The sequence below is a fragment of the Diceros bicornis genome, chromosome 4, assembly GCF_020826845.1.
Source record: "Diceros bicornis minor isolate mBicDic1 chromosome 4, mDicBic1.mat.cur, whole genome shotgun sequence".
In the NCBI taxonomy this organism is placed as follows: Eukaryota; Metazoa; Chordata; class Mammalia; order Perissodactyla; family Rhinocerotidae; genus Diceros; species Diceros bicornis.
Window position 1 is genome coordinate 80,963,403 of NC_080743.1, and position 15,776 is coordinate 80,979,178.

The 15,776-nt window shown below is 35.3% G+C and overlaps 1 protein-coding gene across 1 annotated transcript in view; it reads right to left on the reverse strand.

Annotated features, from left to right (window-relative positions):
* PLA2G4A (phospholipase A2 group IVA) overlaps positions 1-15,776 on the reverse strand; it is a 147,451-nt gene that overhangs the window by 117,154 nt on the left and 14,521 nt on the right. Inside the window, exon 2 of the mRNA XM_058539851.1 lies at positions 3,662-3,764. Within this exon, the coding sequence (XP_058395834.1) occupies positions 3,662-3,694 (33 nt within the window). The 5' untranslated portion in view covers positions 3,695-3,764. The remainder of the gene's footprint in view (positions 1-3,661; positions 3,765-15,776) is intronic.

The window sequence follows — 15,776 nt, forward strand, 5'->3', positions numbered from 1 at the left end:
GTGGGTTTTTTTTTCCCCTATGTTACTGTAATAATCTAGAATAATATCTTTATACTTTTTTGGTAAAATTTCCAGTCATCCTACAATGACATTTTTCAAAGGTCCCTGTATTTTAGCGGGCAGTCGTGCTAGCATACTAGTCATGCTAGCATGTGGTTGACTGTCTCTACTGTGAAGACAACCTTAGCTTCTGTGGATGTGGGGCAGTGGCCCCCCACTGCTAATAGGTGGTGGGAAGAGGTGTGGCTTTTTTTTTACTCCAAGGAAGTGATTCATATTTTCAGAGTAAAAAGATGGAAATTTTTATGAATATTTTATACTTGATCTATCCTTGTAAAATTGATGTCTCCCTGGTCCAAAAGAATTTTAACAAATGCTGGAGAAACAAATATCCTTCAGGTTGGAAAGCACCTCACAAAACTATAGGCATATGGGAACTGAATTCTGCCATATATTTATTACCCCATTTTCTCCACATTCTTTTTTTTTTTTTTCTTGAGGAAGAGTCGCCCTGAACTAACAACTGTTGCCAATCTTCTTGCTTTTTCTTATGTGAGCTGCCACTACAGCATGGCCACTGACAGACAAGTGGTATGGGTCCACGCCCAGGAACCGAACCTGGGCCGCTGAAGCAGAGCATGCCAAGCTTAACCACTAGGCCACTGGGGCTGGCCCTTTATAACATTCCTAAAAGCCAGCACCATTGGAAGCAAGACAACTTTGTTGGCTGTAAATTGCTGCATCAGCCCACGGGATTCTCCAACATGTCACTGCATCACAGGTGTGGTGAAAATGAATCCAATCTTCTGCGCCCCAAGGCAGCCACAACTGTGTTGGCCTGTCTGGCACCATTCATTACTAGTTAGCTGGCTTAGTTTTCTCCAACATTCCTTTTTACTAAAATTGTTCTGTGTTGAGTGTGCTCAAATACATTTGGAAAAACATCTTGCTGTGAAAACTAGAGCAGGGAATTTTGTCATTGAAACAATTTACATACATACACATGCACACAGTTTTTTTTTTCATACACACACGCAAGAACAAGAAGAATGAACAATACTATAAAGCTCTTAGAATCCTCTTCATTTAACAGGGCTATAAACTGGAATATTAATTGAGTGTCCAACTCTAATGCTGGGGAAGGTAAAGAAAAATGTGGTACAGATATGTGGTTTTGCAAGCTTTAGCATATTAAGATGTCACATAGGTAATTACTATGGCCTAAACATTTAGCTATAGTTAACAAGATTTGCAAAAAAAGGTGACAGTAATGAGTCTTAAACTATCCGTATGCAGTTTGATTTTTAAATATACTCTGCCATTTTAAAGGAGAAACTAAATGGCTAGTTTACAAGGTCATCTGACAGAGGTATACGGAGACTGCACGGCAGTCAGTACTAAGGCTGGTCAGATTAGGTAGAAGACTGAAGGTCATTTGATATAACAATGTTCTTTGAAATGTATTATGCTTCAACCATACCAAACTTCCTTCATTTCCTTAACTCATGAACTTTCTCACCTCTAGACTCCTTCACACATGCTCTTTTTCAATCCAGAAAAGTCATTTCTCCCTCATCACCTAACTTCTACTAAACCTTCAAGTCTATGCTTAGATGTCACTTTCTCTAGGAATTCCAGAAGGATTCTTGTTATTGGTTGTTCACATTGTATATTCCCAGCGTGATCTTCATTTTCTCTTATCAGAGCCCTTAGTAAACATTACGGTTATTGTAAATAAATTGTTCATTTTTCTGCTAGACATAAGCTCAATTTAGGGACTCTCTTTGATTCACCTTTGTATCCCCAGACCCTACTGACAGGAGGTGGGACACAATGGGAATTCAATAAACGATGATAAGTACTCAGAAAAAAAAACTGAAAATAGATTTAGAAGTTCAATATTGTTATCATGTCATCTCTCCCCTAATTGATCTACAGAACCAGGACAGTACCAATAAAAATCCTGGCAGTTTTGTGTGTGTATGTGTGTTTGTGGGTGTGTGTGTGTAAATTAATAAATTGATTCCAAAATTTATATGGAAATGCAGAAAATAGCCAAAACAACCTTGAAGAAGAAAAAGTTGGAGGATTTACACTACCATATATAAAGACATATTTCAAAGCTACAAAAATTAAGATAGATTGGTATTGGGGCAAACAAAGACTATAAACCAATAGAACAGAACAGAAATCAAGCCACACATATGTGGTTGCCTGATTTACAGCAAAGGCACCATTGCCATTCAGTGAGGACATGATGGTTATCAGTAGACTAGATAAATAGTTTGTGGTATATTCAAATAATGACATACTACATGGCAATGTAAGAGTGTGGAATTCTGACACTCATAACAACATGAATAAATCTCATAGATGTAACGTTGAATGCAGACATCTCTATGAAGGTGAAGAACAGGGGAAATTTGTCTATGGTAATAGAAGTCAAATATTGGTTACCTTTGTGGAGGTTATTGACTAGAAGGGACGTGAGCAACTCTTCTGGGGTATTTATAATGTTGTGTATTTTTATCTGGATGATGGTTTCACGGGTGGAATACGTATTTTAAAATCTATCAAGCTGAACAATTAAGATTTATGCATTTTATATATGTTTACCTCAATTTTAAGAAAAGAGTCAAACAGAAAGAGAAGCTTGCAAAGAAAACTGAGAAGGAACCAACAGCAAGAAAGCCAGAAACAGAACCAGAGAAATCTGAAACAGAACCAGAAAAAATTGAGAAGAGTTTTAAGAAGAGGGGAATGACCAGCAGAGGTGGGGGTGCAGGCGGGGGGGAAACTACGAGTCCATTGGATTCAACACCAAAGAGGCCCTTCATGTGACCTTTTCGTGAAGTGGAAGGGCTGAGTAAGTTTTCAATGATTCAAGCTGTGAATGGAGGGGAAGAAGGCACTACAAAGAATTGGAATACATTAATCCTTGCTCACCAGGCAGGGAAACACAGAAGATGATAGCTAGAGAGGGACACAGGGCGAGAGAACAGTGTTCCATTTTAAGTAAAAATGAAGCTGTGGTTTATTCCTTAATATCCATAAATACTATTTCTGGTCTATATAAACCTAACTGGATCTCAAGTTTTGAATTCAGCAAAGAAATCTCTCCTCTGTTTTTTTTCATCAGAAGAGAGAGTGTATACTTCCCCTGGAGTTTGGAAAATCACATACCAAAATTTGAGTTACTCAATTCTTTACTAAAAATTAACCACCCATGGAAGAATTTGTTTAAACATACCTACCTAAAGGAAAGTTTACAGAATTAATTACCCTGGAAATGCACACCAAAATATAGCCATCGACCCAACAGTTCTTTTATCTTCTCTCCACCAATTCTGAGAAGGGTATAACTTATGCAGGCTGATAATTGGTAAGTGATAACTACATTGTTTACTGTTCCATGAAAGTTGAGTACTGTTACAGATTTTTTAGTATTTTTTCCTCCAAGTACCTCTTTTGTGGAAACTTACAGTGATAAAAAAAAAAGAAATGGGTTAGTTTTATTATGTGTTATACTCTATTTCTACCACATTTAGTTCATACGAGTTTCATAAAAAATCCAGGATTTGTCATAGCAACATCAGCAATACTCATGCACAGTATATCTGCCTCCCTCCCAGAAAGAATATATAAACAGTAAATGACTTACTATAATGTGCTGATAAGGATCTATAAATGACATTTTGGTTTCAATTACAGGAAATCTCTTCACACTTCAAAGCTCTTCACTGGCACTCTTGCTTCTGTAAAACCTACAAAATAAACAATCATTATTGTTAAGTTTCTCCTTGGATGCAGTTCCAAGATTTAAATGACGATGAGCATAAACCTTAGGAAGTAAAAGTCTACTCGAGGGGATGAGATAGATTGAGTTCCCTAATTGTTTATATGAGTGGATATACACACGGAACTTAGGGAAAGGGTAAATGTATTTTTATGGTACTGTTTAATTTCCATGTTTATCTGTTCAAATTTATTCTGTAATTATTAGGAAACTCCAGGATTTTTTTTCTTGCATTTGCCAAGTATTTTATGAGAAATTCATTGATATTACGGAAAATTAAAATTATTTTTGTACTGTTTATAATTAAAAAGCCACATGCCACTGCTTGTTTTCTCGATTTGGTCAGCATCACACAAATTCCCAATAAGAAAGGAATATTTTTCATGTTAGATATTTGTTAAGAATTTTAAAAATATATTCATGTTCAATTTCAACTTTAGTGCTGACATTTTGAAAATGTTTGTTCATTCTAAGGTACTGGTTTAATTTGGAAACAGTTAAATAAAAAATATTTTAACAGAAAATTATTCTCTATACTTTGCTTTTTTCTTTTACATCTACTCCGTATTATTTAAAATCAAATAAACTATTCAATGAACATCTTTATTCTTCCATCATAGACTTTTTCTTTGAGACTTTATAAAGCAACATCTACTTATATTTTAGCATTCTATGTCACATCTAATTTGGAACATTTTTTCAAATATCTTCATTATTTATGATTAATATGTAAATTCTAAAATATTTTTATTTCAGAATAAATAAAACATTTAAAATTTTTAAACTGTTTTTTTTCTTTTTAAATATCCCACTTTAAAAATCATAAAAAATTATTTACACTCATTGTCATGAACATGAACTATGGAAGTGAATAAAGAATAAAGTGTAATCACTATTTTCATTTTGATGTGTATCCTTCTAGACTATTTCAATGCATATTCATATATTTAGAGTAAGAAGGAAAAGAGAGAATTAGAATTTTTTTTATGCAAATGGGATCTCATAATATGCCCTTGATTTTTAAAACTCATTTCCTTCATCATTTTTTTCCGAGCAAAAAGAAGAGTTTATTTATTTATTTGTTTATATTTAAGACTATTTTTTAGAGCAGTTTTAGGTTCACAACAAAATTGAGAGGAAAATACAGAGATTTCCCATATGCTCTCTGCCCCCATATTTACTTCGTCTCTCCCATTACCAACATCCCCCAGCACAGAGGGACATTTGTTATAATTGATGCACCTCCATTAACACATTATCATCACTCAAAGTCCAGAGTTTGCCTTAAAGTTCACTCTTGTTCTTCATTCTATGGATTTGGACAAATGTATAAGGACATGTATCCATCATTATAGTATCATAAGAGTATTTTCACTGCCCTAAAAATCCTCTGTGTTCTGCCTATTCATCCCTCCCTATCTCCCAACCCCTGGCAACCACCCATCTTTCTATTGTCTCCATAGTTTTGCCTTTCCAGAATGTCACTTAGTTGGAATCATACAATATGTAGCATTTTCAAATTGGCTTCTTTCACTTAGTAATATGCATTCAAGTTTTCTCTATGTGTTTTCATGGCTTGATAACTCATTTCTTTTTAGCAGTGAATAATATTCTGTTGTGTGGACATAGCAGTTGACTTATCTATTCACCTACTGTAGGACATCTTGGTTACTTCCAAATTTTGGCAATCGTGAAAAAAGCTGCTATAAACATCTGTGTGCAAGTTTTTGTTTGGACATAAGTTTTCAACTCCTTTGAGTAAATACCAAGGGGCGTGATTGTTGGATCATATGGTAAGAGTATGTTTAGTTTTATAAGAAACCACCAAACTGTCTTCCAAAGTGGCTGTACCATTTTGCACTCCTACCAGCAGTGCATAAAAATCTGTGGTTCCACATCCTCACCAGTATTGGATGTTGTCAGTGTTCTAGATTTTGGCCATTCTAATAGGTGCGTAGTGGTGTCTCATTGTTGTTTTAATTTGCATTTCCCTGATGACATACAATGTGAAGCTTCTTTTCATATGTTTATTTGCTATCTGTACATCTTCTTTGGTGAGGTATCTGTTAAGGTCTTGGGCCCATTTTTTAAATCAGCTGGTTTGTTCTCTTAGTGTTGAGTTTTCAAAGTTCTTTGTATATTTTGGATAATAGCCCTTTATTGGATGTCTCTTTTACAAATATTTTCTCCCAGTCTATCTTCATCATTTTTTAACGTGAAAAATACAAAGCAATATTATAAGAAAGATAAAAATCACCGAGTCTCCTATTTAAAAATTATATAAAGCGAGAATTCCCTTTCTTCTTCATTCTGGCTCATCAAGAATCATTTTTATTGGTGAAAAAAAACCTATTTTTAAATTAAAACATTTATTTACTTTAATCATTTATTAAGCTCCTTAAGCTTGATTATTTTTATCTTCTCATAGCACATTTTGGCAGCATTTTAAATCAGTTTTTTAAATCAAGATGAGGCCAAATCATCATTCTGATTTTATCTTAATAAATTACTATAATCTTTGTCTTGCATTTGCTTATTTTAAGCCTAATAAAAAAAATCTGCTGATAACATTAGCCAGTACTAATTGCCTTAGCTATCACATTTCTGTTAATTGGTTGAATCTAGCTGTTATCATCAATAACTTGCAGGTCCTTACTCCAATAGTCATCTTCCTAGTGAAGGTTTTCCTAACCATATTATTTAAAACGGCAGAAACCCTGCTTTCTTGCTTTATTGCCATCTAACATCTACTATATAGTTTGCGTTGTATTTTTTTGCCATCTCTCCTCCCCCTTAATTAGATTATAAGCTCCATGAAGGCAGATGTTTTTTGTATGTTTTATTCTTTGTAATATTCTCAGCCCCTATGTAGGTGCATATGGCCAGTTAATACATATTTGTTGAATGAATGAACAAATAAATAAATGGTTAAATACATTTTTACAAGTAAGAGAAACAATTTTCAAGACCAGTTATACTAAAAAGTTCATTTTCTATTCATCCATAAGTTGTCTTATCCTCATCTTTGTCTGTATCTTCTACATCATCTCACTCTGTTAATCAGTACTGGCATGGGTTTCTCTTTTCCCTCTTATTATTTTCCCCTAATTATATCCCCTCATATTACAAACATCACACAAACATGATTGTTCATTTACCACTATACTATACTGTGCCTTTGATTAAACTCTAAGTATTCTTGCAACTAACTACATTTCGTATTAAAGGAATGACAGTATAAGAAGATACAGGCAAAACTACAATAGGATAATTTGTGACGCTGGTATTTGTATTTGAATTTTTAACACAAGAAATATATATCTACATCAGATGATATGATCCTAACTATTTTTAGCACTTCCCATTATCAGGATTTTCTGAGCTATTTCTATTACATCTTGTTTAAAATTATCAGCAATGACTTAATCTACCAGTATAGCTGTTGTTTTTATGCTGATTAAATTCAATATATGTCTACATCAGTTCCCAAGGCAGAGTACAACTCACACTCAAGAGCTGCTAGTGGAATATATTCTTATGGATGAAATACTAGGAAAATTGCCAGCCTCATTCTTAGCCTAACATCCAAATTTCTTTTATATCATTATGCCTCAGACGAGTAGTAATTTCTTTTTTTGTGTGTGAGGAAGATCAGCCCTGTGCTAACATCTGTCAATCCTCCTCTTTTTTTTTTTTTTTTTTTTTTGCTGAGGAAGACTGGCCCTGGGCTAACATCTATGACCATCTTCCTCCATTTTATATGGGACGCCGCCACAGCATGGCTTGCCAAGTTGTGCGTTGGTGCATGCCTGGGATCCGAACCGGCAAACCCTGGGCCACCACAGCGGAGCGCGTGCACTTAACCACTTGCACGACCGGGCCAGCCCCTAACGTAATTCTTAATATGAATCTTTCTTTCAAGTACATGATAAAGCTCCTGGTCTCAAGAGCATGAGGTCTGTAGTCGCTGCAGTTGTAGTAATCCCTGAGAAGTACAGCCTCTCTTTCCAGAAGCTGAAAGGTTCATGCAGTCATAGGGCAACGCCAGGGCACTACTATCAGGGATTCAATGCCTAAGGGAAAATCATATTGTTTTCTTCATTGAAGCAGCATAATTTGGTGAAAACACCACTGGATATGGGATCAGAAAGACCTTGATTCAAACTCCAGTCTCGCATTCTAAGACCCAGTTTCCTCTGCTATAAATGTGAATAGCGCTACCTTAAGTGTTGTAGTAAGGTCTAATGAATTAATTACTGTGAAGGCCGTCTGTCCCATAATAGATGCTCAACGTATGTAAGTTTCCCTTTAATATGATTACATGGACTGATCAAGATTATATGAACTGACTACTAATAACTATACACTTGCTTTGAAAGATGTACTGTCTGCTGTAATTATTGTTGTGACTGGAAAATTAGAAAACTTTGATGGATACATCACTCAACAAACAAATACCTACGATATACTTTGCACTATGAAAGGTGCTAGGGAGAAAATGGTGAACCAGACAGATGTGCATTCTGAAATTTTGTGGTCCTATAGACTCTTTACTTGATACTATCCATAGAGGAACCTCAAAATGTAAACAGGACTACGGTAGTTATTTTCACCAAAATTGTCCATGTTAAAAACAGTACTAATGACAGTGGCATAGCAGAAGAGCATCTGCTGGGATCCACAAACTTTCAATTCACAAACAGTAGCTTTATACAAGAGATCTTCTCCCTAATCTACGGTAGGCCCTGAGAATGCAATGGCAAATAAGGCAAGCTTCTGCCTTCAATAAGCATAATAAGGTAAGCTAGGGGTGTCAATAAATTCAGCCTAGCCTTCTACTTCATGTTCACATGTTGCTAAAAGCAATAACACTTTCTATGATTAATGTCTACATTTGGAAGGGAATCTTGAAACCTACTCCTCTGTGAAAATATCTTCAGCGATTTCCTATTCCTTTAGTATAAAGTCAGAACTCTTCAATATGGTCTATAGCTATGGCTTTCATACCTATTTACTGCAAATCAAAGTGGAAACCTTTGCACATCACAATATAATACACAAATATATATACACACATATATAAACAAAATGTGGAAGTAAATTTGAGGTGACAGTTTTACTAAGAACAATGGACCCTGATTTTTATTCTATTTCATTTGTTTAAATCTGGTAGCAGCCTGCTCAACTGATTTCATGACCCACTAATAGAAGTTTGAAAATACTGGTCTAAAAGACTTCAAGATTGGATTTCTATCTACTTCCTCCACCTTATCCCACCACTTTCTCCTTTTCTTTCTGTGCTACAGCCATGCTGTTTCCTTTCCTTTCTTCAAATGTGTCATACTCTCCTCCACTCAGGGCTGTAACCTACCTCCTCTCTCCATCTATTTATTCAACAGATATTTAAGGGATAACCACTATGTGTCAAACATTGTTCCAGGGTCTGGAGAGGTAAAAGTGAATGAGTTAGATACATTCTCTTTCCTCTTGGAGTTTACATTTCTAGAGGGTGGTCAGAAAACAGGTAATCCAAGAAATGATGAAACTGTTAGAAATAGAGGTGTATAAAATGATGGAAACAAGCAAGAAGCAGAACTAGAGAATAACCTGAGGCCTGGGCTCTGGAAAGGAGCTGGCCACAGATGGTGAGGAGGGAATGGGTTTAGAATACAGTGTCCCAGGCAGGCCTTTTGAGAATTGAGTGGCTGGTGAATGATGAACAAAAGCGAAGGTGGCTTATGATGCACAGGTTGGAAATAAAGGAGGGATAGATCATTTGGGGGCTTGTAGACAGCTACTGTTCACCTAGATAAAGCTCACCCATGTTTCAGAACTCAGCTTAAATGTCACTTCCACAGAGAAGCCTTCCATGACCTTCAGAGTATGTTTGGTCTGCCTGTTACTGCTTCCATTTGCACCTTGTAATTCTCCTTCAAACCTTTCTTTCTCTTATACAATGTCTGCCTTTCTTGAGAGAACTGAAGATGCATAAAGTCAGTGACCATATTTATCTTGTTCATAGAGTTATCCCTAGTGTTTTGCACAGTGCCTAAAATATAGTAGGTTCAGCATAAATATGGATGGTTGGGTGGATAAATATTATTCAATGCCAGGTTTATATATGAAGGAAATTCACAGAAAAGTACTGGCACTCTATTTTGATGTCCCTCTTATTGACCCCTAACTATTCTTAATATCAAAAAATGTTAAATATCAGTCTCTAATTAAAAAAAAAAAAAGCAGAACAAGTGAAATTCCAGAAGGAGTGAAACTAGTACTCAAAATGTTTAGAGGAAATCTGTTGTTGGCACCCAAAGTTTGGTACCAGCAACTTTATTTCCTGTTCTCATTTCCAGCAACTCCATTCATAACCTTTGTGTTCACCACCTAACTATTAACCACTATTGTCACTATTGTATCCTGCATCAAGACCTGGATAGAGGTTCCCCAGATATTAAAGCCAAAAGCAGGAAATATGCTTAAGATAGCTAACTGTTCAGGTCTCTTAGGTTAGAAACCACAAGGTAAATAGATATTAAACAAACATGACTCATGGCATTGAATCCTAGAGCAACTCTCTTTTGTTTTTTAAACCCATTCAGTGCCAGCTCTTCTCTTAGCTTGATGAAACCTCAGTCAGCCTCAGAACTTTTAGGTTAACAATTGGACATATATATTTTTTCTTAGTGAATTTAAAAATTAAAATGCTAGGCCCATATATTCATCCAAAATTAAACTTGATTTAGAGTTGAAGTTTATCTCCTCCCCAAACTAGTGCCCATAGGGAAGAGCAAAGCCTGGAAAATTCTATGCCCAGTGGTGTTTTCCAAAACAATACAGATGCAGTAGCAAACAATTACAGAATTTAGTGCTAGCATGGAATCCATACTGGTTGGGGCAAAGAAAAAGACAGCAGACCAGCCAGAAATTTAATAGAAAGATCTGGAGAAGGAGACAAGAAAAGAGAGCGTTGCTAAGGCCCACTTATGCCTGGTGGTCTGGAAGACTGTGTGTATATTCAAGACTGCACCTGATAAGAAGAAAGCTGACAGGACCTTAGCAAGATACTCACTAAATGTGAAGCTTTGTGAATACAGAAAGTAAAAACTAGGGAGAACCTGTAAATTCCCTGTACTTTGAAAGCATTCCCTAGGCCACATGCAGATTAAACAGCAAAGGGTAGAAGATTTACTCGTTCAAGTGTTTAAGCAAACCTTTGGCCAATCACTGGCTGACACTTAAGCTATGCTGACCCAGGAGCAACACTTTGGAAACGAGGCTTAAAAATACAAACAAGATAAAAAGTAAAAACCGAGCTGACATATCAGAGGCTGAAAACTGTAGGGGAAGACTCAACAGAATGAGGCAAGGAAAGTCATTTAAACAAACAAACAGCAATGGTAACCTCCCCAGGGAGAGTATCAGAATCCAAAGTTGCTATAATATATAATCTAAAATTTCCAATTTCTAGCAACAAAAACAGGAAAATGTGAGCCATACACAGGGAAAAAAGCAGTCAATAATAACTATCTCTGAGGGACTCTAGATTATGAATTTAGCAGACAAATATTTCAAAGCATCTGTTACACATATGTTCACAGAACTAAAGGAAACAATGCTTAAAGAATTAAAGGAAAGTATGGCACAATAACATATCAAATAAAGAGATATAGACATTAGAAAAAATAACCAAATGGAAATTCTGGAGTTAAAACATAATTGAAGTGAAAAATTCACTAGAGAGGATCAATAGCAGATTTGAGCTGGCAAAAGAATCAGTGAATTTAAAGATGTATCAATAGAGATCATTCAATTTGAAGAAAAGTAAAAAGAATGAAGAAAAATGAATAGCCTCAAAGATGGGGGGGCAATATTGAGTAAACTAACATAGATGTAATGGGAATCCCAGAGAGGAGGAGAAAGAAAAAAGGAAATAAAAAATATTTGAAGAAATTATAGCTGGAAATTTTCCAAATTTGATTAAAAAGATGTTAAAAAAAACTCAACCAATTCCAAGTGGGATAAATACAAAGAGATCCAAACCTAGACACATCATAGTCAATCTGTTGAGAATCCAAGACAAAAAAACTTGGAAGTAGCAAGAAAAACAAAGGTTCTTCACATACAAGGTAACCAAAATAAGATTAATAGACGACTTCTTATCAGAACAATGGAGGCTTGAAGGCAGTGGGATGACATACTCAAAGTCCCAAAGGAATAAAACTGTCAACCAAGAACACTATGTCCAACAAAATTATCCTTCAAAAAAAGAAGGAGAAATAAAGACATTCCCACATCAATAAAAACTGAGAAAATTTTTTGCTAGGGGACAAGCATTACAATAAATAGTGAAGAAAATTCAGGCTGAAAGGAAGTGACATCAGACAGTAACTCAAATCCACACAAAGAAATAATACTGAAAAAGGTAAGTATATAAACAATTTAAAAAGATAGTATAAATGTATATTTTTTTCTCTTTTCTTCTCTTAACTAATTTAGAAGTTGATTGCATAAAATAATAATTATAAAATTATATTTTTGGCTTATTTAAAGATGTAATATATATGAAAATAATAGTACAAAAGAGGGAGGAGGGAATGAGCTATAATGAAGTGAAGAAATAACACCAGATGGTAATTGAATCCACAGAAAGAAATGAACAGTACAGGCATACCTCAGAGATATTGAGGGTTCGGTTCCAGGCCACCACAATAAAGTGAATATCACAATAAAGCAAGTCACACAAATTTTTTGGTTTCCCAGTTTATATAAAAGCTATGTTCACATGCTACTCTAGTCTATTAAATCTGCAACAGCATTTTGTCTAAAAAAACAATGTACATACCTTAATTAAAATGTACTTTATTGCTAAAAAATGCTAGCCATCACCTAAACCATTAGCTAATTATAATATTTTTACTGGTTGAGGGTCTTGTAAAAAATGCAATATTTATGAAGCACAATAAAGCAAAACACAGTGAAACAAGGTATGCTTGTACCAGAAACAGTAAATATGTAGGTCAATATAAAATATTCTATATAGTTTTTCTCTTTTCTTCTCTGAGCTTCTTTAAAAGACATAGAACATATAAAGCAATAAGGTACTATATTACTGGGTTTATAACACATATAGACATTATATATAACAATAATAGCACAAAAGAGTGTGAAGAGAGATTGGAACTACATTAGAGCAAAGTTTCTATATTATACTGGAATTGTTATTATTGATATAAAGTAGATTGTAATAAATTAAAGTGCATCTAAAAATAATTCCTAGAGCAACCACTAAGAAAATCACTCAAAAATATAGTTAAAACATCAACAAAGGAACTAAAACAGTCCACTAGAAAAGATCTACTTAACACAAGGAGTAGAGGAACAAAAAAGAAATGAGACATGTAGAAAACAGAAAGCAAAATGGCAGATGGAAATCCAACCATAACTATAATAACATTAAATATGAGTAGATTTAACAGGCCAACCAAAAGGCAGAGGTTGTCAGACTGGATAAAACCTAATACATACAAAAGACTAATGAAATCCAAATAAGATTTATAGTTTAGTTAATAGCATTATACCAATGTCAGTTTCCCATTTTCCATAATGTACGACAGTTATGTAAGATATTATATTGGGGAAATCTGGGTAAAGAGTATATGGGAACTTTCTGTAATATTTTTGCAATTACTTATCTTAAATTATTCCAAAATAAAAAAGTTATTTAGAGCCAGCCTTAGCCTTGATGGCCTAGTGGTTGAAGTTTGGTATGCTCTGCTTCAGTGGCCTGGGTTCGGTTCCTGGGTGCGGAACCACACCACTCGTCTGTCAGTAGTCATGCTGTGGCAGCAGCTCACACAAAAGAACCAGAAGAACTTAAAACCATGTACAACTATATATTGGGGCTTTGGGGGGGGCGGAGAAAAACGGAGGAAGATTAGCAACAGTGTTAGCTTAGGGTGAATCTTCCCCTGAAAGAAAAAAAAAAAAAAGCCGTATTGAAAAAAATAATTTATAACAATGACCTATGGCAAATTCACCTATTTAAAAAAAAAAGTTATCTAAAAAGTCCAATACAGGTTGACAGATCTAATTTAAATGTTTTCATTCCAAACATATGTTCAAAGAAGTAACAAAACAGTCAAATGGAAAATTATTGGATAAGCTTCACTTTCTTCAGAATAAAGTCATTAGTCATTGTTGTCAGACAATGATGGTGTTTTCAACTCCAGTTACAAATAGGCACCCATTCATTCTTTTCTCCCTAAACTGTCGATAGCAGCAATAGATAATTTAGGTTTCTTTGGAATTAAGGGATTTCTGTCCCACTAGCCACATTAAACACTAGAAAAATGTTTGTCTCCCCATAATTAGCTCAGTTCTGGAAACTTTACTGCAACTAGGTTGCATAACCACTATTATGAATGTTCATAAAACAGCAGTTTTTTGGGTTTTGTTTTTTATTACTAAGCTGAATAACCTAGTCTTGATGATTGTACATCGTCTTTTAAGTCTGAAGCAAGAGATATGAAGCTCATAGTTTCTTTTTTTCAACTTCTTTCTTTACTTTTTTTTGGCTGTCCTGTAATTAGAAACTTCCTGAACACTAATGAGAGGGTAACGTGGACACCATTTTCAACACACACTTTCCCATGCAATGAAACTGTTGACTTTCAACGAATGCTTAATAGCGTGTGGTATGTCCAACACTCTTTTAGTCACATTGTGAGGGCAAGATGGACTTTCCTGGGAAAAGTGAATAAGAACCAAAAAACACAGACTAGAGTGTTTGGTCAATTCTCTTTTCCTGCATAGAGTGATAGGGCAACAGGAAAAGATGGGGCTATTATTAGGTTTGTGGCATCTGGAGGAAAGAAGGATAGGAACACAAAGGGTCTTTTTCTCTTTCCCTCCATTTCATTGTGTAACAGAGCAGAGGAGGTGATAAGGTGCTCAGCACTGAAGGATTTGCAGGCTTCCCTACTGCAGCCAGACTGATCTAAGTTCCAGCCTGTCTCCTCCTTTCTCTCACTATGTGATCTTGATCCTCAACTTCCTTATCTGTAAAAGGGGAAGTGGTCCCCACACCTCACAGAGGCAGTGGGAGGATGAAATGAGAAAATGTACGTCAACCATTAAGCATAGTACCTATCAGGTCATAAATATACAAAATTATCATTTGTTATTATTATTGTTGATGAAACGGATGCTTTTCCCCAAACTACTTCAACTTCCTGAGACTTATTTGGCCCTTTGGAGATTTCTTAGAAATTCAAGTAGGCAAATTTGTTATCACCTTTTATAAAGACTGTGTACTTTTTCATACTCAACAATGAGTTTTAACAGAGATTAAGAAATACTGCCATTTCTGATCCATTGAAATAGTAAAAAAAAAAAATACTGCACCCCCGTCTTGTTTGCTTCCCAATTCAAAGCTTTCTCCATCATATTGGATATAGAAAGATGTTATAAAGCATAAAGAGCAGTGTATTATTGTTTCCATCATCATCATTCTTACATAGACATACAGTTATTAAGGCATTACTAAAGTTTTAGATTCTTAAATTATTTTGCTAGTGCTTTTTTAAAACCTAAGCTAAGCAAAAAAACCTCAGTTTCTAAAAACCAATAGACACAGAGGAATGAAAAAAACAATAGGAATTAAGATAGATAAATGAACCAACTGCTTTATATTAGAAATATTTCTTGGGCCGGCCCCGTGGCTTAGCGGTTAAGTGCGCGCAGTCCACTGCTGGCAGCCCGGGTTCGGATCCCGGGCGCGCACCGACGCACTGCTTCTCCGGCCATGCTGAGGCCACGTCCCACATACAGCAACTAGAAGGATGTGCAGCTATGACATACAACTATCTACTGGGGCTTTGAGGGAAAAAATAAATAAATAACATTAAAAAAAAAATAGAAATATTTCTCAAGCCGTACTCTAGGTTTAGTACAGAAAACCAAAGAGAAATTCCTGTCC